General features: G+C 36.8%; 3 protein-coding genes across 3 annotated transcripts; all 3 read right to left on the bottom strand.

Moving 5' to 3' along the window:
- Window positions 1-677: 677 nt before the first annotated feature.
- Window positions 678-9206, bottom strand: LOC115440767 (lysosomal Pro-X carboxypeptidase). The gene is made up of 8 exons (XM_030165218.2): window positions 8927-9206; window positions 4997-5085; window positions 4503-4660; window positions 3691-3892; window positions 2085-2325; window positions 1800-1907; window positions 1472-1688; window positions 678-927 (listed from the first exon to the last, which is right to left on the bottom strand). The coding sequence occupies exons 1-8, from the start codon at window positions 9119-9121 to the stop codon at window positions 737-739; spliced, it is 1401 nt and encodes a 466-aa protein (XP_030021078.2). The 5' UTR covers window positions 9122-9206; the 3' UTR covers window positions 678-736.
- A 1726-nt stretch (window positions 9207-10932) lies between these two features.
- LOC115440762 (lysosomal Pro-X carboxypeptidase-like) lies at window positions 10933-15824 on the bottom strand. Its single transcript, XM_037442756.1, has 7 exons — window positions 15819-15824; window positions 14337-14558; window positions 13677-13696; window positions 13270-13510; window positions 12226-12333; window positions 11557-11773; window positions 10933-11129 (listed from the first exon to the last, which is right to left on the bottom strand). The coding sequence occupies exons 1-7, from the start codon at window positions 15822-15824 to the stop codon at window positions 10933-10935; spliced, it is 1011 nt and encodes a 336-aa protein (XP_037298653.1).
- On the bottom strand, window positions 15201-23503 carry LOC115440800 (dynein assembly factor with WDR repeat domains 1). Its single transcript, XM_030165266.2, has 9 exons — window positions 23266-23503; window positions 22147-22356; window positions 21111-21233; window positions 20428-20612; window positions 20010-20142; window positions 18815-18974; window positions 18096-18233; window positions 17779-17871; window positions 15201-17402 (listed from the first exon to the last, which is right to left on the bottom strand). The coding sequence occupies exons 1-9, from the start codon at window positions 23376-23378 to the stop codon at window positions 17298-17300; spliced, it is 1260 nt and encodes a 419-aa protein (XP_030021126.2). The 5' UTR covers window positions 23379-23503; the 3' UTR covers window positions 15201-17297.
- Window positions 23504-23964: the final 461 nt, after the last annotated feature.

Below are 23964 nucleotides of genomic sequence, written 5' to 3'. Positions count from 1 at the left end.
ATAACACGGAAATTTTAGTCCATTTCCCCGCAACTCGATAGGAGGAGAGTCTATTGCCATATCCGACACTGTGACTTTTCTGAGTCTGATACAATTTGCTGACTGGGTTTAGAAACGGGCATATACCTGTCATTCGTCCAATAAAATTATACTACCTTTTTCGTTTCATCCTCCTAAATAATTCTAATCTCTCCTTAATTTTTACTTTCCCTCTCCAATCCTCGCATCGCCCGTGGACGGCAATCGGAGCATCACCTATAAACTCGAACGCCTTTGGAGGCATGCGCCCGTCACTTTGGCTGCAATATTAGTCAGTAGTTTTTTGCATTACCTTGTGCCTGTTGCCGACCTTCCTTGAGAGTACTTAATAGGTCGTACTTGCTCGATTTTGCTGTTCGTTTGCATATCTTTCCTTTTTTTATTCATGAACGAACGACTATACTGCTCCGGATGGTTCGCGTAACGCCATTAGAGTATACCCAATAGTAACAGATGGCTATCTCATGCCATTCGATTTGGAATTTGAACCCGAGATTTCAGAGCGGTACTCAGAAGTTGTACATGTTTTAATTATATTTGTTATAGGCCCCGGGCGGCAAAAACCTAGTCTACGCTACTGGGATTATAACAAATAGAAGAAGGAAAAACGAATGATAGTCCTATATTTAACAATAAAATACTCAAAATAAAATGTTTTTATTAAAAAAAGCCGTCAAAAATCACAATTTCACAACAGTCATGCTCTACGATGAGCCATTTGTCGATTAAACTCGTCGATCCACTTGCGAATGTTATCTTTGTGTATTTGCCTGGCCATCTTCACTGACTCAGGGTCGGAGGGATTACTAGCCATGAGGTCCAAATGATGGGCAGCATCGATGATGATCACTGCCTTTACTGAGTCGCTTACACTGTTCAGGATTCCTCCTATAAATTGAAATTTATGGTTAAATAAATGTGAAATCTTAAATAGATAGAATACCTAATAGATTATTTTTAAACCATAGGTAGAGTCGGGCTAAATAATAACTATGTCCGGAGGAGTATGGATTTCTCAATAGCTTCAATAGATCGCGGCTTTGACAGCGATAGTACAACCTCAGAGTACAACCAGTGCCGTAACTATTGCGGTGTCAGCAGTATTTAGGTATAGGATGCAGACCATGGAGGGCCTCAAAAAAGACCAGCCCAGGACCAAGTTTTAGGACATGCACGGGTGCTATTATAGTAGGTCGCGGCAGGCGTATAAAAAGCTAGTTACGGCGTTGAATACTACTCTCTTACAGAGGTTTATCGGTGATCGGGATTAGGTAGCAGGCTTCCTTGATTTTGGTATCATCGTTGAAATCTAGCGATCTTTCTACTTGTAATAGATGCCATAAACAACCAATCTTCATCCCGATAAAACCATAAAAAATCTTAATATTTTCTACAAAAATTCGTCTACTCTTTCGTTACGTTAAACGCTTACCTGCAGCCCAAGGGTCTAAAAGTCCATTACTAAAAACAATATTGGAAGCAGCTTCTAGCATGGCGCCTCCGTATTCTATCCTCGCCATATTAGGTCGAGGGTACACGTTGTATTTCTTATGACAGACCTCAGCGTACTGAGTGAAGTTCCATGGAGACGGTTCAAACATATCGTTCTTTCCTGTAGTGCAAATGGGCATAACCATCTCTGTGCAAGCCTGAGAATCGGAGAAATATTAATCTATTAGAAAATAAACTTATGTGAAGGAGAAGATTAACGGAATATAGTTGTTAGTATTTGAGACGATAAAGCTGATTAATTCTCTTGCCTGATAATCCCATCCGCTAGCATTTAAATTTCCATAATTGTCACCTTCTGTGTAATTTAAACACTCCTTCTTATTATTCGTGAACACTGAAATAACTTTTCCTATTCCCTGAAAAAAAAATTGTTGGTATCAAAATACACGTACAGATTAAGACCAAAATCTAAATAAATATAAATATTATTTGGATTGAGTGCTGCCAGAATATAACCCTATTTATATTTTGTTGGGATCCCATTAAAGGTTACATTGAGAACAAAAATGAAAACCTTCATAATAAATGCATACCTCTAAAAGTTCCTTGTCCTTCAAAGTCTCATTTAAGTACTGGCAGACAACCTTCACGGGCTGAGCAGGCAACGGCATCAAAAAGTCTGAAGCGAAGGGATAATTCACCATAGCCATTGTCACGTACATGGACTCTAGGAATTCTACCAAAACATCTGCGTGTAAAGTAGAATTTGCAGGACCACAAAGATTCCAGTTCTGACGCAGCCATTCTGAAGTATTTGCAGACGCTGCGTAGCTCCTGATAGAAAGAAATAACATTGTTAGTGTACTGACCAACGCCAGTGAATTTGGGACGTGATCTGTGCTATTCTGGTTTTTATTTTTTATTGATCTAGGTTAACTCATTCTACTCTTGTAAAACAAAATCGTCTCAAAGCGAATGGGATATTAGATTCTCCCAGCTTAGCGACTTCAGTGCATTTGGTGTGGAGACCGGGCGCACAATTTCTTGCAGCTTTATATTGGAGTAGCTAGCTAATCAAGTGTCCGGGTGCAAAAAATGGGCTCCCTGGCCCAGTGTGTTTAACACAAGTCCTGAGCGGTAGACCCGATTAACCTGATTATATTATTTGGTAAGTAAGAGTGTTAGTATTCACAGGTTGGTGATCTATAAAAAAGTTTCAGCTGCTAAGCTAAGCTCCTGGGCGAGACCCTGAATGGTTGCTAACAATTGCAATTTCAGTTTGAGTTTTAGGTACTAGTCAGGGTCCATAAAGGCCCTAACCTCGGAAACCCCGCTGCACTGTACCACCTAGCCCTACCGTAGTTTATTAGCTTATACCGACGCCCCTGTTGTGAAAGTATTCATTAATTCTAGAGATTTACATTCTGTACCCGTATGCCGCAAATAATCGAGACATGTGCTAATCGGAATCCTATTTTTTTTTTATTTGAATGACGAGACCAGCTTGCTGTTCGCCTGATAGTAAACGATGCCACCACCCATAAACAGTAGAAACACCATCCAACACCTTGAACTCTAAAGTATTCCATTGCGCTCCCCATTCTAAGACATGAGATGTCCAGTAGTTACACTGGCTACAATGTCCTTCAAACCGGAAAACAACAGTGACTATACATTGTTGCTTGGCGGCGGAAATAGACATTGCAGGCAGACCTTCACATATGAGAGACCTACCATACGTAAATACAGTAAGTATTTACTGGTGGTAGGTACATTATACCTACAATAAGTATAATGTTCTAGTAATAAGGGTACATTGTTTCCGATGTGACTCTCCTTGAAACAGTATCGTTTGTTTACATGACGTAGGTACGCATTGTATCGGTTGTCTTTTGTAGCAATATTGTATTTCCTATTAGATAGGTAGACTATATCAATTTTCGGCCGATTCAATGATAACCTCTTGATTGTTTTTTTTTGCTAAATACGTTTGCTAGTATAATTTATTCGATAAGGTACCTACGTATATCTTTTAAACTTGAAAAAGAATACAATAATCAAATTAATTGTCCGTTGAGGTCTAAACACTAGTTGCACGAAATATTTATTAAAGTTCTATTAACTTACTGCCACGCTAGGGATATAAGTACCAAGTAGGTAGTTAATATTAGTACATTAAAGAATAAACAATATAAGTACCTAATGAAACTCCAGGACTTTTTTATATTGTCAGCGCACTTAGAATTGGCTACTTTGTAACTGGATGTTACTATTCTGTTGAACACCTCGCAGGGTACCATGTCAGGGAACATGTGTATGGGTGCTGATGCTGCTATAGCTCCTGCTACCACGTGGGGATACTTCATGCGAAAGTACGCCGCGAGCATGCCGCCATATGACCCTGGAAACGAAAGTGTTGGGATGTGTTAATCATTCTACGATACCGAGAAGATAACACTTCTTTTTAAAAAAAATATTCAGAGAAAGTACATTTTAATCAAGGCTAGTGTTATACCGATTAAATGCTAATGATTTATGTATTGGAGTCATTTGCGATGATATTAATTGGTGTGGCTGGTAGGCATCATGCTCTCGTTGACGCCGAGGTTGTCCTTTGAGGCGCAGGCGTTCTTGAGCCCCTCTCACAACAGAAAACAGGCACTAAGCGGAACTGCGCAGAGGCGGTTGTAGACAACAAGACACTTTTCATTTGAAAAAGTCGGCAGTCATCCTTAATGTGCCAAAGGTGGCAACCACGGAGTTTAAGTTGATATTATTGATATAGTATATTATAGTGGTAGGTTCTCGGACATTTACCATCTCGCCGGGCAGCTCAAAAGGCCGGCGAACCCAACATAACCGTCAGGTTCCACCCTCAAAGACTCAGCGTTAGTAGTAAATTACTTTATTAGTGAAACAAAAGAAGAAAAGGTATTTTCGGGTCGAGTGAAGTCAGCATCTTTGATTGCATTCCAAATGGTTATTTCTGTGTTCTTAAACTAATTACTCACCGCCAAACGCAATAACTGGGTATTTTGGTTTCAGTGCATTTTTTTGGAGGTAATTTATCAACTCTGCATAATCGGCCAGCGCTTGAGCTGATGTCAAATACCCTATGTGTTGGTTGTCCAATGATTTGTCACCGAATGGCATTGAAGCGCCATAGTACCTGAAATGTTATATAATATGTTTTTTATTTACTTACCTTAGTTAAATTAATTGTATAGGAAACGTTTTCTAGGTATACTTAATATGTTTAAAATAACATAATAATAGCAGAAATATGAATTTGATGCACACAAGAATGTGTCATTAGATTGTTTTTATATAAAATGGTTTGAAATTTTAACCTTCTGTTTTTGCAATAAATATCGATCAGTATTAACTATAAACCTCTTATGACCACTACGCTAAAGTTTAAATTCCGGGCAAAGAAATATCAAATAGTTGACGTTGAAATAAACCTTAATAATTTATAGTGTTCAAACTATTTAGTGATACTCACCTATGTTCAGCAAAGACTATTTTTGCTTTAAATTCAGCAGCTATGTCCCACATAAAGCCAGTGTGGTTCGCAAACACTTCAATTTGACCCTGTAAAACAAACAAACAATTTACTCTGTGTAAACAAGTTGCAAGTGCGTGTCTGTAAAATGAAATACCTATGTACCACACAACATCACGCATTTATTCCCCAATGGGTATGCAGAGGCGCAACCAAGGCACCTACTTTTCGCCAAGTGTGTTCCGTCTCATGTGATAGGAGGCGAGCCTATCGCCATATCGGGCACAAATTCCAGACTCCGAGTTGATAATAATATCAGCCCTGTATTATATACTTTCCCACTGCTGAACACGGGCCTCCTCTACTACTGAGAGGGATTAGGCCTTAGTCCACCACGCTGGCCTAGTGCGGATTGGTAGACTTCACGCACCTTCGAAATTCCTATAGAGAACTTCTCAGATGTGCAGGTTTCCTCACAATGTTTTCCTTTACTGTTAAAGCGAACGATAAATTCACAAAGAATACACACATGATTTTACAAAAGTCAGAGGTGTGTGCCCATGGAATTTGAACCTGCGGACATTCGGCTTGGCAGTCCATTCCACACCCAACTAGGCTATCGCCGCATTTATACTGAGCAGAAAAACCCAAATATCACTTTGCCCGACCGGTAGATTCGAACCCAGGACCTCAGAGCGCTGTCGTACCGCGCATGCAATATAACTACCGAGACAGTCTATGTACCACGGCATTGTCTATTTCTAATTTTGAAGGACATTTTAGCAAATGTAAGTTAATGATACTTCTCATAGTGGAGAGGAGACTATAATCGCGTGCCGTTCTTTGTTTAATCTTTAGAGATCTTTATTGTACTTTGAGCGCCGTTCCACGCTCTTCATTCAAAAAATTCAGCTTTCAAACAAAATTCATATGAAAATCAGTCCATTCGTTTGGGAATTATCATGCCACAGGCAGACATGAAGAGAATCCCTCCTAGCCACGTTTCGGCCATGGCGGCCAACCTTAATGGGGACCAGCCAGATACGCAAGAGGTATTATCGTGCACAAGTGTGTGTGCAATACACAGGTGCAGTCTGTGTTCCTTCATTATCATAGTCCAGAGAGACGGCAATCCGACATGACCGAAGAGAGATCAGGTGCAAGACCAACGGCTCTACGTGCTTAAAGGCAAATATATAGACACATATATTGATACACACCTTATAACACCCATTGATACATCCCTTCTTTCCCTAGAGGGGTTAAAAATATAAGTCTCCTGTAATTACTGAGTCATGACAAAAGATTTGTAGTGTAGGGTCAGTTAATTTATTGAGGATATTTTTCGACATAATAATATGTTTAGATTTATATTTATTCACGCGATAATGAAGGGTTATCAATGTTTTTATAATAATCAGTGCTTTGTTATTACGTCATATTGATTTTGCCAAGTTGACGAACCAACTTTGACCTGAGATAATAAAAGCCGTTGGATTTTCTAACTAATTAAATTTGTTTTGGTTTTCGTAAAACATATTTGAAATATTTTTTTAAGTACCTGTGTACTTAAATGTTTTATTAACATTTAAATTTATTCTACAGAAAAATAGAATTAGTCAGAATCCTAGTCAGTTACCTAGGTCCTAGTCAGAATCAGATCAGCAATTTCAGTGATTGCCCCTTACATTCAAATTTTCAATTATTATTTTTCATTATTAATAACACATTATTATAATTCATATACAAAATATGATTTGTTATATCCGCTCAAATAGAAGAAAATTAAATAAAACTGTTATATTTAAAAAGCTACATTATTTCCTAAAATCGTGTTCAACCAATAGTTTTGGATATTATGAAAGTCAAAACGCTCGGAAATCATGTTAAATATGCCGCTACTATTGTTTCTTAGGCGCTGCAGCGTGGACGATGCTCTTTATAACTGACTTCAGGAAAACGAGGAGGTTCTTATTTCGACATGAAATTTTTTAAAAACTATGATTTGAATGCCATCTTTTCGCGCTTCTAATAAATGAATGAAAAACTAATTAATGTTTCATCATTTCCTGTTTTTAATGCATACCATTATTACAAATTTGTGCTAGTAAACTACCTATATAATTTTGATTACAAAAATATTGAAAGTGAGGTATATTCTTACAATGATTAGGGAAATATTAATTTTGAAATTAAATTAAATTTAAAAAGAAAATGCTATCTTACCGAGTAGCTGTATTTTCTTGTTCCGCCTCTTGTTTAAAATTACTTAATTTAACATCATTAATTAGTGAAGAAGACTTACAATTTAAATACTTTGAAATATTAACATAAATTGCGAAATGCATAATTGCATTTCGCAATTTATGTCCCGACATTTAATTGAACTAACGACCTTTCGTTTCTTAGCTCTTCGGCAGCTGTTATGTGACATGAATAGGGCAGGTACTCGCTAATATTATGTTATATCCGAACAAATGAAAGTATTTTCATCACATCCATGGCTGGGAGAGCGAAGATTCATTGCATCATTGGAAGAAAATAATGGTCGAATATTAACCACAAGCGATGGTACCAAATCGCCTTAAAGTTAACCACATTGTAGACACTTGCTTACAGCATAAAAAGGTCACAATGGTCCCAAATCGCCGTTAACCATGTAGGCATTTATCTACAGCATAAAATAGGTCGGCTTGGCTGGGGAATTACCTATTATTGTTCTACAGAAATGATATTATGCATGATGCGATCGCTTATTGTTGCGTTTGTTGAGTGAGATATCCTCAGAGATAGTGCAATACCGCGACAGTTTTTTTTTATTGTATATACCTATGTTGAGATAATATAATAATAATCTTTATTTGGCACAAGATTTAATTAGCAACATTTTTTTTCAGATGTGTGTTTGTTTGCGATTTTAAAACTTATTTAACACGGGGCCCCAAACTAGGCAAAGCCTGTGTCTTGGAGACCATTTGAAATTGATTCTTACTGTAATAAACGTTAGATTTATAATTCTAAACTTTTTTGTCACTAATGAGCTATCGCACTAACCCTGACGATATCCAGAATATAACCTCCCGCACTATCCAGTTGCCTAATGCCTATTCCTTTTCTGTAAGGTCGGTATCGCATCCTATATTATTGTAGAATTGTGGGTGTTTATGTGCGGTAGTAATCATCATTACGTGATTCATCTGTTTGACGGCATAAACAATAACAAAATATATTCCTTCTCATTTGTAAAGGAAACATTTCAGGAAACTTGTACACTAAAACGGAATGAATAAAATCAATTCTTTATTGTAACATAGTTGTTATTACGGTTAGTACATAAATCTATTGTTGAAATATCTAAAATAGTAACGCTAACACAACACTTATTATTTGTATAAGGTATTTACAGGAAAATATTCACAATCGTAAATGTTTTATCTAAATATATGACATCATAATTCATACTTTATCTAAAGGCATTTTAAACGTTGTTTTCAATTATAATAAGAGGGTACTTATAATTCATAACTCGTTTTGAAGCTTCATCGTTACTATGGTTACAACATTCAAATTCTAAATAATAACAATAATTTACATGGAAATGTTAGTCACCTATCTTTTGTAGTATATTATTTACTATATGGTCACACCACAGAGCTTAATATAATAAAATATACTATGGAAAAGGAAGATATTTGAAAATGGCGAGGTCCTAAATTCTCAGTTCGCGTGGTGTAAATATAATTGTGGGTTTTTAATTCGAAAAAGTGTGACGCGATAGATATTGATATATATCTGTTTACTGGAGGTATTTGTTAAGGTTATTACATCGTCCTCTATCACATGGCGATGAAACAACGTCAACAAACAGAAGATTAACAAGGAGTGATCTTCTAAATTTCTACTAACGAATATAAATTTGAAAATACTTACCTCATTCCCGGTGTAGAAGAATATGGGCCCGCCTCCCATGTCCCAGTAGTCGTCACATTCCAAATATTTGATCTTGAACGTGGTGTTTGTCGCGAATCCGAAGTGATCTAAGGGCACCGTGAACCACTTCGTGTTGTATCTGTACTCGGAGCGCGCGAGGGCGAGGAGTGTGAGGAGTGCGATGTACCGCCACATTGTGAGTCAGGACACAAATCAACACAACGATACTACACGTCCTCACCGCGCGAGCCGACGGTTCGTATTAAAGTTCGCGCTTAGTGTAACGTTATGCAATTTGTACAGTCCTGTTGTCAAGTTATTTTAAATGTTTAGCGAAACATACTTTACATTTTTTATTATTATAAATGGCAAAGAGTTCTATGTTTATATAGAGCGGACATTGAAGATTGTTATACAAAAAATTTGCGCTTATGTGATGTTTACTCAATCTACCGTGAAATAGCAAAACATCAATTTTGAAATTCTTCATATTTTCTCCGTATCGATTTGTACGTAATATTAGCATATTTTCTGTAAATATATTACTTGTCAAACGGATATTTCCAACAGCATCTTATTAGGTACCAATTGGTACTTTCAAAAATTTGGTTTAATGTCTTTGTAAAAAGGTAACTCAGTAATTGTTTTGTTATTCGGTCATAGTAATATAAGATTTGCGCAGTGGCTTGTGATGCGATTGAAGAATGTTCCACTATGAGGGTTATGTTTTTGTATTGATTAACAATACAAACTGGTTTCTCGGCTGATTGTAAGCACCCCATCTATTTAATGAACAGCAATGCGAGTCAGGAATTTTAAAATAAAATGAACCGTATGGTACTGCTTAAGAATGGAAGATAAGTTTCATCTTGAGAGCACATATTTGAAATGACAGCTTCAGATTTCGAAAAAGAGAGGTACCTATTTTGGAAAGTAATTCAAAATTCATCAGTATTCTGGGTTGAGTCGACACTATATTAAGGTCTGGGGCTTGTTTTTCTTATGATATTCTAGAAATGTCAAGTTGATACAGTACAAGAGTATAATTTAAGTTATAGGCTTGTACTGATAAAGTCTTTGATGTTTAAGGTGACGTGCCTAATTTTGGGTCAGTCGATTGAGCAAAATGTAGAAATAGAACACTTGTGAGCGCGTATACCCCGTTATCGAAGTTCATTTGACCCTTGTCTCAGCGTCGGGGCAGGATGTGACCGATTGGTCCGTTTATATCGATGACACTATTTCTTTTTATTTACACCTATCTTTTTTATAGTATAAAAAATAATGATATACAAGACCTGTGTACTGTTTTACTGGTGGCTTAGGACTTCTCATCTGATAAGTGAGTTTATGTCTTGGTCTGCCATGTTGGCGTAATGTGGGTAGGCACTGGCACTGGCTTCATTCCTCTTCTTCAGAAATTTATTTAGTAATGTTTCCTCATGATGTTGTCTTTCACAGTCAAAGCGAGCAATAATTATTGATAACTAATATTGTAAACAATACAAAGTCAGAGGTGTGTTCCTTGAGTTTTGAACCTACGGACCTTAGGTCTCGGCAGTTTGTTTCATTCTTAACTAGGCTATCACACGGCTATTGTGAATAATTAATTATTTTGTATTAAAAACTATTAATATTACAACTGCCTCGGTGGCGTAGTTGCATTGTATGCGTAGAACAACTTCCCTTTGAGGCTTCGGATTCGAATTCTGGGTCGGACAAAGTGTCTACCCTTTTGGGGATAAAAGGCCTGTTTGTGTGTGTATTAAAGAAAATATTCGAATTATAGTTAAGTATTTAATACATTTTTATTAACAAATGTCGTCTAACCGCCATTTTCAAACAACGAACCCAAACGTTCTTTCGATCTTTTTCAAAAATGGGCCAATTAGAACAAAGTATTTTTGACATGCTTACAAATGAGTTATTTGATTGGTTCTTTCTCGGAACCGGGATTGAAGTTTGAGATAGGGATCGTTTATTGAAAACAGCTGCAAACCAGAATTCTACAACGCTTCACGTTCATTGTCACAATTGTTATTGAACTCATTGATCCATTTGCGAATGTTATCTTTGTGGACATGCCTGGCCATCTTCACGGAAGGAGGGTCAGCGGGGTTACTAGCCATGAGGTCCAGATGATGAGCAGCATCGTCGAGAACAACTGCCTTGACTGAGTCGTTTATGTCCTTCAAGATTCCCCCTGTAAAATGATTATTATGGTTTTATGGTATTATCTATAGCCAGATGACTCTTTTGTCGTCCGATCGCTAATAAACTTCTGAAGATTACCTAAAACGTTATAAAAATCGCCTCAGTTGTTTTGAAATCCATAGCGACATCCACACATTTAATTTTATATATTACTAGGTGTTGGCTTTCATAATATCTTCCTAATAAATTTGATAGCGTTTAAGCTACTTAGATTCTGCCCTATTTTAACCTAAAAGTGTTTTTAAATAAAATAACATTACATAATATTAAATATTTTTTATTGGAACTCAAGATATCCTTCATAAGTTCCAAAACTTCGTCGAATTTCGTCCTGCGGAGCCATGAAATTTTATAAAAAAAAAGTTACCTACCCACTTTCAAATTTAAATGGATTTGTAACGATTTTAATCACGTACCAGCCGCCCAAGGGTCTCGAAGACCATTACTAAATACGATATTGGAAGCAGCTTCCAGCCTGGCGCCTCCGTATTCTATCCTAGCCATGTCATGCCGAGGGTACACATCATACATATTGTGACACAACTCGACGTGCTCAGCGAAGCTCCACGGAGATGGTTCGAACATATCTGTCACTCCTGTAGCACACATGGGTGTTATTATCTCTGTGCAAGCCTGAAAAAGGTAGTTTGAGGCTTTAAATATTTTGCGGAGTCTTGACTCAGGGAAGAATAGTTGGCGCTTCTACCTATATATCCAAAATATATATTGTATGTGTTAATTTTTTGGGACTGTCTCAGTATACTATTATGAAAGGATAATGTAAGTAACTTCTGTTTTGCCCTACCTGGATCAACACGAGATTGCCTTCGCAGATATTAAAAGCTGGGTAGACTCATTATTGCATTAGCAACATGGGCACCGAATTTCATATTGAGTAAGTTTTAATAGCATCTGATATATTTAGCTTACCTACTATTCTTGAATGAGGGAATAGTTGTTTAAATAATATTTCATATACACTTCGCATTTATACAAACATTAGAGTATGTTTCTTAACGCGTCCTAATTTACATTAGTTTAGAATAGATTATAAGTCATTGCTTATGCATTTTATTCATCCTTACCTGAAAACTCCAACCAATAATGTGTTCAAATCTATAACTGGCACCTTCTGTGTAATTTAAACATTCCTTTTGATTGTTTACGAACACCAAAATAACTTTTCCTATCGCCTGAAATTAATAAAATAATATTGATTAGTAAATAAGTACAATGGCAAGTACTAAGTAATTATTTAAATATTTTGGCGTAAAGGCCAGTGAAACGTTAGGCTAAGCATTTTCTATCTATTCGAAATATATAATACACATAGAAAAAAATACATTATTTATTAATATCTTTATTTCTGTTCTTTAATTTTATAATATGGATAGTGTTTTATAATTTTATAATGAAAATTTCACTTTAATTTGCTGCCAACAATATTAGATCGACAATTTAATAAAGCTCATTTTGGTAGTAGAAGACCTAAAATATATTTTTCAAATAAACCATTCGTAAATCTTTGCATATTCAAATTAACTTTTTTATTTCTGATTTCGGTAATTAATTACATAGGTACATTCCTGTCCGTAACGTCAATGCCATGAACAACACAAAAATACGTAAAATATTTTCTTATTTAGTATTTGGATTGGTTGTTTATGAAAGAGTGCTTGTCCGACGATACCCATTTTTGGTCAGTCCGTGATCGTGCAAAACAGTAAACAGTTGTTCTGGTCACTGTTGCGGATCGCAGCATCTGTTGTTAGATAACAATATAATCAACCTAACACCATGTTTAGAACCCGGAACAGTGTACTTTGCCAGGCGAAAAATATAGGAATAAAGAAATCCTGATGATTGTTTCGGTGGCGTCATATCACGGTATGACATCAGTACTGAAGTCTCGGGTTCGATCCCCGGGTCGGGTAAGGTGATATTGGGTTTTTCTATAAAGTATCAGTCCGGAATTAATACTTGATAGTGCGATAGGGTTCACCCATTATTACATTACGTGACGGTATACACACGCCAACAATTTAGTGCACCAGTTACGCCTCTGCCTACCCTTGCGGGGTTAAAAGGCGTGGATTTGTGTAAAGAAATCCTGTATAGCAAACACGCACTTCCAAAAGCTTTTTGTCCGTCAAACTCTCGTTTAAATACTGGCAAATGATTTCCACAGGTTCCGCGGGCAATGGCATCACATAATCTGAAGCGTAGGGATAATTCACCATCGCCGTTCTCACGTACATGGACTTTAGGAACTGCACCAGAAATTCGACATCTATAGGAGAATTAGTTGGACCACAAAGATTCCAGCTCTGACGTAGCCATTGGGAAGTATTTGCACACGCTACGTAGCTCCTGTAAGAAAGAAATATTTAATAGGTATAGTGAGCCGTACGGTGCTGTTAATTATTACAGTCTATTTTTACATACCTAATTAAGTATAACGTACCCCGCATAATTTATTCATGATAAGAATATTTTTCTGCATATTAGTTTATTTTAGATGGTAAAATGAATGAACCAGGCAGCATGAGTGAGGAGCTGTTATAAAAAATAGTTTTCTTTAAGATTTGCAGATTTAAAAACAAACCACAAACTCCCACTACACTACACTCGAAAATGACTTAACCTAAAGTTAAACTATATGGAACGTCATTCTGTGGTTTTCCGAACACCTTTGTTCAGTATAATGTTACTTCCTCTCCACATCGGTAGTCTGAGTTAAAGGCTTCGTGGTGCCCCGTAATCCAAAACGAAAGCTATATAAATCTATTTCAATTTTAGTTTGTGGTCATACGACGTTCTAGTGCACACATAAATAGATAATGGTTGCTACACCATGATCAAGCGACAAATTGTTGTTCGAAACATTCACATAATACATGTACAGGGGCTATCATAGAACACATCCCCCCAATTGAACTTATAGAGTGCTGGCGGCCGAGGTCCTCGCGAACCTAGGTGATGTTTAGGTGCATAATAGTTTGGGCTTTGAACAACATCTCCTTATGCACTTAAACTTTATTAGGGTTGGTTCCTTGCCGAGATCATCATTATCATCATCAGCCGCAGGATGTCCACTGCTGAACATGGGCCGATTTTCTGATCTGGAAGCGGCCCGCATCCTTTTCGCGATATTTCGATCAAAGTCATTTATAAAGGCTTGAATATGTTTAATAACCTCATTCCCGGTGTAGAAGAATATGGGCCCGCCGCCCATGTCCCAGTAGTCGTCACATTCCAAATATTTGATCTTGAACGTGGTGTTTGTCGCGAATCCGAAGTGATCTAAGGGCACCGTGCACCACTTCGTGTTCGGAGCGCGCGAGGGCGAGGAGAGTGAGGAGTGCGATGTACCGCCATATTGTGAGTTGTCGGTACCACAGTCGGAACACAAATCAGCCTAACGTTTTTCAATAAGTACTCGTACGGGTTAACGAATCGTATAATAAATTTCGAAACGCTGACACCTCACCTGAATGTAGGATATTTGTTTCCGAGGTGTTCCTTGTTTGGCTCAAAATTTACCTGTGGCGAAAAGTCTATCTAACCTGATTCCTGCCGGCTTCCTTTTCGTAATTTATGTAAAATCGAATTATCATTAGAAAGATTTGCAGATCGTATTCGCATCGATACTTATAGAATCTTGTGTAGGGCTCTTTCGGAAAAATTCACCCTTCGCCACTTTGTCTGAATGACCTAATTTAAACACAGTTAAAACTCAATGTATATTAGAATATTAATAATAAGTAATACGAAGTGAACTTTTTGGGAGTGATCGAGTGAATTATGGGAATGCCTAGCAAAATTCGAAGATCTCGAACTTTCTAAGGCTGTGTTTGTTGTGTAGGACCGCACAATGATGACTGCGAGAGATGTAGTAGGCTGGTGTGAACCTGAATTCAGAGCTGCCAACTTAGCGCTTGAGGGCAGTTTAAAGATTTCCTAGAGTACCTAGTTCTTTTTTAAGAGCTCTTATATCGAACTACAAACATAATATTTAAATTGGTGCGGCTTCGATTTTGGAGATAATACAAAAACACAATTTTATTAAACGTTTTATTAGTAAATATGTAATAAAAACATAGCCGAAATGCTTTACAGTATTAACATTATTTGTGCTGATAGCATTGTCTCTTGTATCTTTAAGTGCATATTGCAGTGTATTATTAGAACTTATTGTGCTATAAGAAGCTCTATTAAGAACCGCCCCCTAGCAAACGGCCTTGAGTATTCGTTCCATACATTTTCGGTGCACGAGCTACAACGGGAATACGCAAAAATTTACAAATAATTACTTTAATCTATTTTAAGTCTTTTACTCAAATATTTCTTATTAAATTTTCTATTGATTAGTGTTGGGTTCTAATTAAAATTATTTGTACTTTAGGAGGCGATGCACGAAATCAACCATTTTTGTGGTATTTGTATTGTGAAATTAATAACACAATATTCGCATTATAAAAAAATAAACCACCAAGGTTGCATTAAAATGTAAAAATATGATGTTCATTTTTTTTTATCTATGTTTCACAAATTGCGAGTAGATGGCTCAAAAAATACGGTTAGCGCATAGTTTTGCTAGGAGGAGCATCTTAAAATAGGTTATTTTTCGACGATATAGTCATCAACGGTTAACCAAATAACAACTTAACTTTAATACCTGCATTCTACTTGGTTAGCTGTAATTTAAAAAAATGTCAGCGCAATCATTTTTAATGTCGTATCAGAAAATAATTTAAGTGTTGAGGTACGGAACTCTATAAGCGCGGGGCCAATTGCGTTATGCCCTATACTTTTGTAATAATGTATAATTAGCTATTCATTTAATTAACATTCATGAAGAGTGCCTAGAAACATTTTTTATCTATGCTGTTTAAATAATTACCTTATATTTTATTGACTAAATTTATTGTGCTTTTCAAGGCAATCCTGTGTACTAAATTCATTTGTAATATCGTAACTAAATACCAAACTGTTCTACCGCATCTTGTGAATTTTCTCTTGGCTATTGTTGAGCAACAACTTCTATCAATGTCTCACGATTCTGGACAAGCGAGGTCAAAAGCATCTGTGATGGTTACTGCGGGTATTTTGCTGGAATCGGGGGTCATTGCAAATGTGATACAGACGATCAAACGTAATAATTACAGCTATTGGAACCCGAACAAAGGGAAAGAATCATGGGAAAAGATTGTACCATCTTCTTAACCTTCCCTTGGCGAAGAAGAAAGTTAAGAAGATAGGAGACTAATAAAACGGAGAGGAAATCTTTGCAGGGCCGTTTAGTCCCCAGTGTATGAATGCTATCAAGGATATATTTTATGCCTTGGCCTGCTGCACATGCTTCCGCGTATATGAGCATGCAAATGATATGAGGAAGTCCGAAGTAGGAGTCAAGGGTAAGAAATATGCGAGGGTAAGATCAATACGAGTGAGTTACCTTACTAAATCTTCTGGCTAATAAGTTTAAGAAATTCATCATAACTGATTCTAACAGATCAGGATATCAAGACATCTGCCAGACGTTCATTGCAAAGAATGCGAACTGATTCATGTGTCGTAGGCGGTTAATAACTACGTGCATTTAACTTGCACGCCGCGTGGATGCACCCCACGTCTCACCCATCTCGTTAATGCATGACGTCAACTGCCGGCCGTGTGTCATTATCAGCTTCCTCATTCTTTCGTATAAAAAAATTGCATTTTTTTTCATTCTCAACTTTTTTTCGGCGTGGCACGCGGCTTTTGGTCCTTTGGTAGGAATCGGATTGGGCGTAGTGTTTATGTCAATGTGAAATTAGGACTAATTTATGTTAAATATCTAACTACAATTTACCTTAGGTTCCCCTTCCACCAAATGTCAAAGGCTTATAACTTATCAAATTTTGAGCGCATTTTCACAGTTCTGTGCAAACTTTTAGATGCCGTAAATTTTCCTTTATATTATAGGTATCAAAAAAAATATATATAAGTATAGCGTGCTAATCAAATTACTTACTTATTATTACCATACTGAGTAATTTTTGTGTACGTACTTTAGCATCGTGCAGACTTTAATTAGCTATTGTTATACCTAATCACTTTTAAAAAGTTTAAACACTTCAATTATTTCATTGCAGTGTTACATCCACCAGTCCAATCATCTCCATATTCGGCAGGTGTTGTCTTTGGAGGCGGTGATGATGGCGTCTCCGGCGTACGAGAAGGCGCAAGAGAAGATCTCGCCCTGATGACCTGACAGCACCTAGAAGTAATACAAAATAGACTCTGTCCGCGGCTTTGCTTATGTGAATCTTTTTCAGAAACAAAATATATTTTTGAGATACAAATAATTTTGTGATATAAAAATACTGAGTGTTTCACAGACCGATGCATTTGTTCATTGACATTTGTTTGTATATTGATGTGGTTGGTGAAATCTTTATGTAAGTATTTCTAAAATCAGAAATGGTTATTTTTAAATCAAAATCGCTTCATAACCTAACAATATATTATTCCAAATAAAATTTAGTTTACAACGGTGATCTATTTTTTTAATTGTTTTCCTACTTTTAAAGATTATGAGTAACTATGTGATGTGTACGGTAATTTTACAATATGGTGGTCTTATTTAAATTTACCTGGATGCAATTTCCAGTAGTTGTATTCCATATCCTGGCGCTGCGATCAGCTGACGCGGTGAGGAGACAACCTCCAGCTGGACTGAAGCACACCTGAAGACATCGATATATCATAAAGAAGAACATTCAAATTTTTCGTCAATAGACAAAAGATGGAATAGGAATAACAAACATAAAAACGTTAGCTGTTGTGAATTAAAGTGTCATTCAAATGTAAATCACTTTACCACCTTCTGCTTGCATTACAGTCAATTCATTCCTCCATTCCCGATCCAAGTGTTTGCAAATAAATTGTTCATATAGGTTTTATCCAGTACCTTAGAGACTTCTTCCCGATGTCCCCTCATGACGGCGAGCTCCTTGAAGTCTGATCTGACGTCGTACACGCGCGCAGAACAGTCGCTCGACGACGTCGCCATCCGTTTGCCGGCCCAATCGAAACAGATATCTAACACCTGATGCAAAAGATATAATTTTTTTTACAGACTCGGTAAAGTGACCCCATTGTATCACTTGGTAAGCGGAGGTCCAGGTAAAGTGGCGGCTGATGTTTTTATTAACGCTGCTAACCACTGCTTTATTATTCCAGCTATTGTTATGTATCGTTTTAGTATGAAACAAATATTATTTATAGCCTTTTTTTTTGGTATACTTATTCTTCAATGTTACTAATTTATCCCTGAATCTGTTGATATACTTTGTTTAGTTACATTTTATAATAAAAATCCATTCACGTGTCATAATATATTGTATAAATATTTCACAACGCGCGTTGTTTATGCCTTTTGTATGGAAACACAGTAACCCAGTAAACTGTATCTACACACGTGTCAAGACACATTTCGATATTATTGTAAGCAGGCCTTTAATGTCAGTCCTTTTTTAGGACACGCTAAGTAATTCTCGAAAGTTGTAAGTCCATAATTTATGTACCCACCTCCCCCTTTCTTCATGTACCTTTTTCTAAATTTCCTTTCCTTCCATTTTCAAAATAGCCCCGATTTTAAGTATCATCTAAAAGGAGTCGAGATCTGACCTCATCAGTGTGGCCTGCAACAGTAGCCAGGCACGACGTCTTCCTGGCGTCCCATAGCTTCGCGCTGCCGTCCAGGGACGAGGAGCCCACCAGCGAACTGTCCCAGTTGAACTGCACGTTGGATATCTCGCCATCATGACCTTGGAGCACTGCCACGCGGCTGTGTAAGTATTATTTGGGATTAGCAGCCTTTCGTGGGAATATTTTAGTTATGTTTAGTATTTTAGTTATGTTATGTTATGTTATGTTAGTCAATAATTATAATTCATATTCATATGAGGGCGACGCGTCTCACTGTTGACTGTACAATGTACATATTTTCATATTACAAAAGTTATATCTATTGGTTTCTTATACCCACTACCAGTGGATACGAATCTAGGGAGACCGATTTTTGTAATAATATGGCTACGGCAATGTGACTTGGTGGTAACTGAAGTTGGGTCGAGATACAGTGTCGACTGACGAGAGATGATTAACCCAAGGCAGCCATAATTTGATGATTGAAACCGGATGTGTGTATATTCAGCCGAATATCACATGTGTCGTGTTCGAGGATCAGCCATCACCACTACACACTACTACTACACTAATGTTTTGCACCTTGATTTCGGTGGTGGTTATCCGGGGGATACAGATATCCTATCACTAGCATTTGATTTTAGTTGACCTCTAGCACTCTAATGTGGTGGAAATTTTACTACTGAGTGCCTTAAAAAGTAACAAAAGCGAATTTATTTTACGTAGATTTATCAAGTGCACACAACAAACATTAAACATGTTAGGTAAAACTATTAGATTAGGTAAATGATCGGCAATATTTGATAGCAAAGTTCAAGGCCTGAATGGACCTTGGCCGATGCAGGCCTTGGTAAAAAATGAGTGTAGGTAAATAATCATAGTATGTGTTTTAGTACACTAACAACGAGGGCTTGCATTAATTTTTAGATTCTATTCGTCCAATTCTGTACTGTAGACCTTCAAGGCCGCAAATAAAATTGTTAAAGTATTACTTAATTTATTATGTAGACTACTCGTCAGCCCCACTGCAATGAAATAAGTTTTTTTATTCCTATTGTTTAGTAATTACGACTAGTCTCCAAGTTCTAAATCTTCGCCTTAACTTTTTATCATAGCATATCTCGTAAATAATATTGCTATAAATATTTTGTCAGGCGCGTTTGTTTCAACTTACTCTTTAGCCCTGGTATCCCACATGGATATGGTGCCGTCGAATGAGCCAGTGATCATCCTCTGCCCTTCATTGGGGTCAAATTGTAACGCAATAACCTCCGCAGTATGACCAGTATAGGTGTGGATTTCGTTACCTTAAGCGAAAATAAAAAAAAACAAATGTTGATTCTTTTAAATGATGTACTAAGCTAATAAAAATATGTAATTCTCAGTAAATCTCCCAAAAACACGCATTATTGGTAAAGTGTTACATAATAACGTGATTTATAAATTAGAATAAGGCGTGAAGTTGAAAAGCTGTTTATGGCGCTTAAAGTCAGGCGAGCAGCATGATTGTTTTTAAATTAATTTCTCCAAAAAGTACAAAATTAGACATTATGAAATACTCTATACAATCATTTCTTGCTTAACCCCCTTACCAGTTCTAACATCATAGAGTTTGGCGGTATGATCCATGGAGCTGGTGGCCGCGAGATCACCCTTCGCGCTGAACTGCGCGGCGACCACCTCTCCTCGATGTCCCCAGAGTGTGGCCAGACATTCCCCCGTCTCCGGGTCCCAGATCTTGGCTGACTTGTCAAACGATCCGGTCAGCACTCGATTACTGTGAAAAATACACTATTTACTAGATAACAACGTACTTATGTAATATAATTTCCTGTAGAGGTTAAGATAAACATATTTATAATAAATAATATTTTCCATAAATAAATGTCATGTTCGTTAATGTTACCAATTGAGTACGAAAGAAAAAAAAAAACATTTTATTATTAGTTTTGACGAATGAGAAATATTGCATACCGATATTTTTATTACTTACTAAAAACATTTAAAAAAATTCCACTGTTATTATAGAGAAATATTAAAAACATGGCGAATCATTAATATTATGTTTTATAGCCAATATTTTTGTTTTTTTGTATAGATTTGTGCTACATAATCAAGTTACTTTGAGTGTACTTCGAACCTGAGTCTATCAAATGTTTGTTAAGTATATATAATTTGCTTCGTAAATTTGGATGTGCGACAAAAATTTCTATCATTCTAAGTTGTTGAAATCCATATTATATTGTAACAGGTATCTAAATAAATATTCACTAACCACGTGGGAAAATTGAAACCGACGCAATAGACGACATTTTGATGACCCGTGAACGACTTCAGCTCTTTGCCTGTTTCCACGTTCCACAGCTTGCAGGTTCGGTCGTAGCTGCCTGATAAACACCTTAAAAATAACCATACTATCAGTAGGACTCAGTGACGAAAGGTGAAATTTTCTGACAGGGAAGACACAACACATAGGTTCTAATATGTATAAATGCAGTCTGCAAATTGTTTAAAAGACAATTAGACTACATAAATTCTACATAAAAGGAAGCCTGTAGGAATTCGGTTATATGGACTTTTCGCCACTGGTAGGACTGCTTCTGAATGCTTCGGTGGTGAAGTTATAATGCGTGAGTTATAGATATAAAACTACTCTGTAGGTCATTGTGATGTTGAGTTACTCTGCTCAGTATCAATCCGGAGTTTGGAGTTTGTTCTCGATATAGCGAAAAATGGATGCTTTGTGTGCACCTCTATCTAACCCTGTGGAGAGGCACTGATTACGTTTCTACCATCACCACCATTTTGGGATAAAAGGCGTTACCGAATTTCTATTTGTGATCTTCATTCAATAACAAAAAACATACGCTGCTTTAAATTTTTGTATTTGAAGCTCAAAGTGCAGCTGCTTACGTGTACCTAATAAAAGCGATAGTCAGCCCAAAATACATTGTACGACTGTATTCACATCAATGACCGTCCGTACATCCAAAAAACCAACAAGAATTGCAAGCGGACTAATCAAACACAGACAGTTTGCAAAGAAACCAAAGAGGTACGCAGTCTTTAACTCGCGTACACTTGTAAAGAGGAATAATATGTACTACATATAACATTTTTAAAGCAAGAATAAGTAACCTTTGCATTTATTTTTAAATATAGTAACGTCTTATTTCGAAATTTAAATTTTCGTAATGGCTTTGCTCACACTAAAATAATACATAGTTATTATTTTTCAACACACATGCAACAATATGGCAATAGTTCACTGCTATACCAAATTCAAAGTCTCTATATACATAAAGTTTTACCTGCTGCCATTCTTATCGAAAGCCACATTAGTTAGAGGCAGTACATGTGTTTGTAATGTCTTGTATATGTAAAACCTCTTCCCCGCTGGACCTTCGTGTTCGATTCGCTTCTTCAGGATATCCAGGCACTGCTCGAGCTGCTCGCGCACGTCCTCCGTGATCAGCACTTCCTTCATGTACAGCCGCTTGGCTATCTCTTTTATGTCTGAACTGTAACAGAATAAATTGGAAGATTCACGATACGTTACAGGTTTACAAAATGTTTTTTTAGATGGCTGTGATGTTAATTAATCCTAAATGCTTTGAATATTATATAGATATTTATTTGACACTCTAATTTCTGCTCTACCTACATGCGAAGATGTCTCGATATTTGTTAGGAATAATGACAGAAAACGAACTAAGATTTGGCATAAATGTACACCACATATATACATATAGTACACACTACAAGCACATATATTTTAGATAACATTTAGAGTATTTTTAATTATGGAATGGACAATGTGAGACTTTCATTTTAGGAATGTGATGCGAATCTAACCGCGAGCAAAACTTATAACCGTATATAATAATACCAGTCCTTTATTAGATATATACTTGCCCAATGCTGGGCACAGACCTCCTCTACTACTGAGAGGGATTAGGTCTTAGTCCACCACGCTGGCCTAATGCAGATTGGTAGATTTCACACACCCTCAAAATTCCTATAGAGAACTTCTCTACCGTATGTAACAACGCAACAAATGTGATGAACAAACAAAACGATAAGTAATTGCTGAGAACAATGTTGATCTACCAATTCCTAGGTGACCAATAATTAGAAATTACTTCTACAAGTTTAAGACCCTACTCTAAATAATATTAATTATTGCTACTTAATAATAATAATATAATAATATCAGCCCTGTATTATATACTGTCCCACTGTTGGGCACGGGCCTCTTCTACTACTGAGAGGGATTAGGCCTTAGTCCACCACGCTGGCCTAATGCGGATTGGTAGACTTCACACACACTCGAATTTTTTTTAGAGAATTTCTCAGGTATGCGCAGGTTTCCTCTCGGTGTTTTCTTTCACCGTTAAAACAAGCGATAATTCACAAAATTTGCTACTTACTTAGCGTTTAAATCCAGCAAATCTATATCTTTACTTTTCACAACACCTTTTTGCAAGTATTCAAGTATCAGACCCGGAGGATGGTACCTCAAATGAAACTTTAACAATTTCATTTTAACGATGTAATATTGCTTTTATAAAACCATTTTTATTTATTTTAGTAAAATTATTTCAAAAGACAGGGTTATGTCAATAAGCCGGTTGCCATGGCGACGTGTTAAGCTTGCTTTTTTTACGATCTCGTTTGTTTTCATTGACTAAACACTAACCCCCTTATTCATAAACGTTTTTTATCGAAGGACGAAGTAAAGCTGTGATAACAAGCTTGTTTCTCAGTGCCCAACGGCACTGAGAAACAGACATGGGGCCGTTGTGATTGGCTAATATTGTTGTATCTCAATATTAGCCAATCACAACGGCCCTATGTCTACGCACTGAGAAGACTGCCATACCGTCAGCACTGAGAAACAAACTTGTTATCACAGCTTTACTCGGTCGTTCGATAAAAAACGTTTATGAATAAGGGGGTCAGACTAAACATGTCTATACTTCAAACCTTTTTGCATTTATCGTACTAGCAAGCGTCTCAAACTCGCTTGAATCAAGTTCGCAATCCAATAATGATAAAACTGCGTGCGGACATTGACTGATTGCATAGCGAGACACGTAGCATATAAATTACTAGTTAAGGGACCAAAC

The sequence above is a fragment of the Manduca sexta genome, chromosome 25 (genome assembly GCF_014839805.1).
Source record: "Manduca sexta isolate Smith_Timp_Sample1 chromosome 25, JHU_Msex_v1.0, whole genome shotgun sequence".
NCBI classification, from domain to species: Eukaryota; Metazoa; Arthropoda; class Insecta; order Lepidoptera; family Sphingidae; genus Manduca; species Manduca sexta.
This window is presented reverse-complemented; position numbering and strand designations above follow the sequence as displayed.

Coding starts and splice junctions, on each gene's coding strand:
- LOC115440767 (XM_030165218.2), bottom strand. CDS start 9,121: ATGTGGCGGTACATCGCACTCCTCACACTCCTCGCCCTCGCGCGCTCC. Junction 5,086..8,926: donor TCTTCTACACCGGGAATGAG/GTAAGTATTTTC, acceptor TTTGTTTTACAG/GGTCAAATTGAAGTGTTTGC. Junction 2,326..3,690: donor AAGTCCTGGAGTTTCATTAG/GTACTTATATTG, acceptor TCTTTCTATCAG/GAGCTACGCAGCGTCTGCAA.
- LOC115440800 (XM_030165266.2), bottom strand. CDS start 23,378: ATGAAATTGTTAAAGTTTCATTTGAGGTACCATCCTCCGGGTCTGATA. Junction 20,143..20,427: donor ACTCTATGATGTTAGAACTG/GTAAGGGGGTTA, acceptor TTTTCGCTTAAG/GTAACGAAATCCACACCTAT. Junction 17,403..17,778: donor CTACTGGAAATTGCATCCAG/GTAAATTTAAAT, acceptor TATTACTTCTAG/GTGCTGTCAGGTCATCAGGG.
- LOC115440762 (XM_037442756.1), bottom strand. Junction 13,697..14,336: donor TCTTCTACACCGGGAATGAG/GTTATTAAACAT, acceptor TTTTTATAACAG/CTCCTCACTCATGCTGCCTG. Junction 11,774..12,225: donor TTATTGGTTGGAGTTTTCAG/GTAAGGATGAAT, acceptor TACCTTTTTCAG/GCTTGCACAGAGATAATAAC.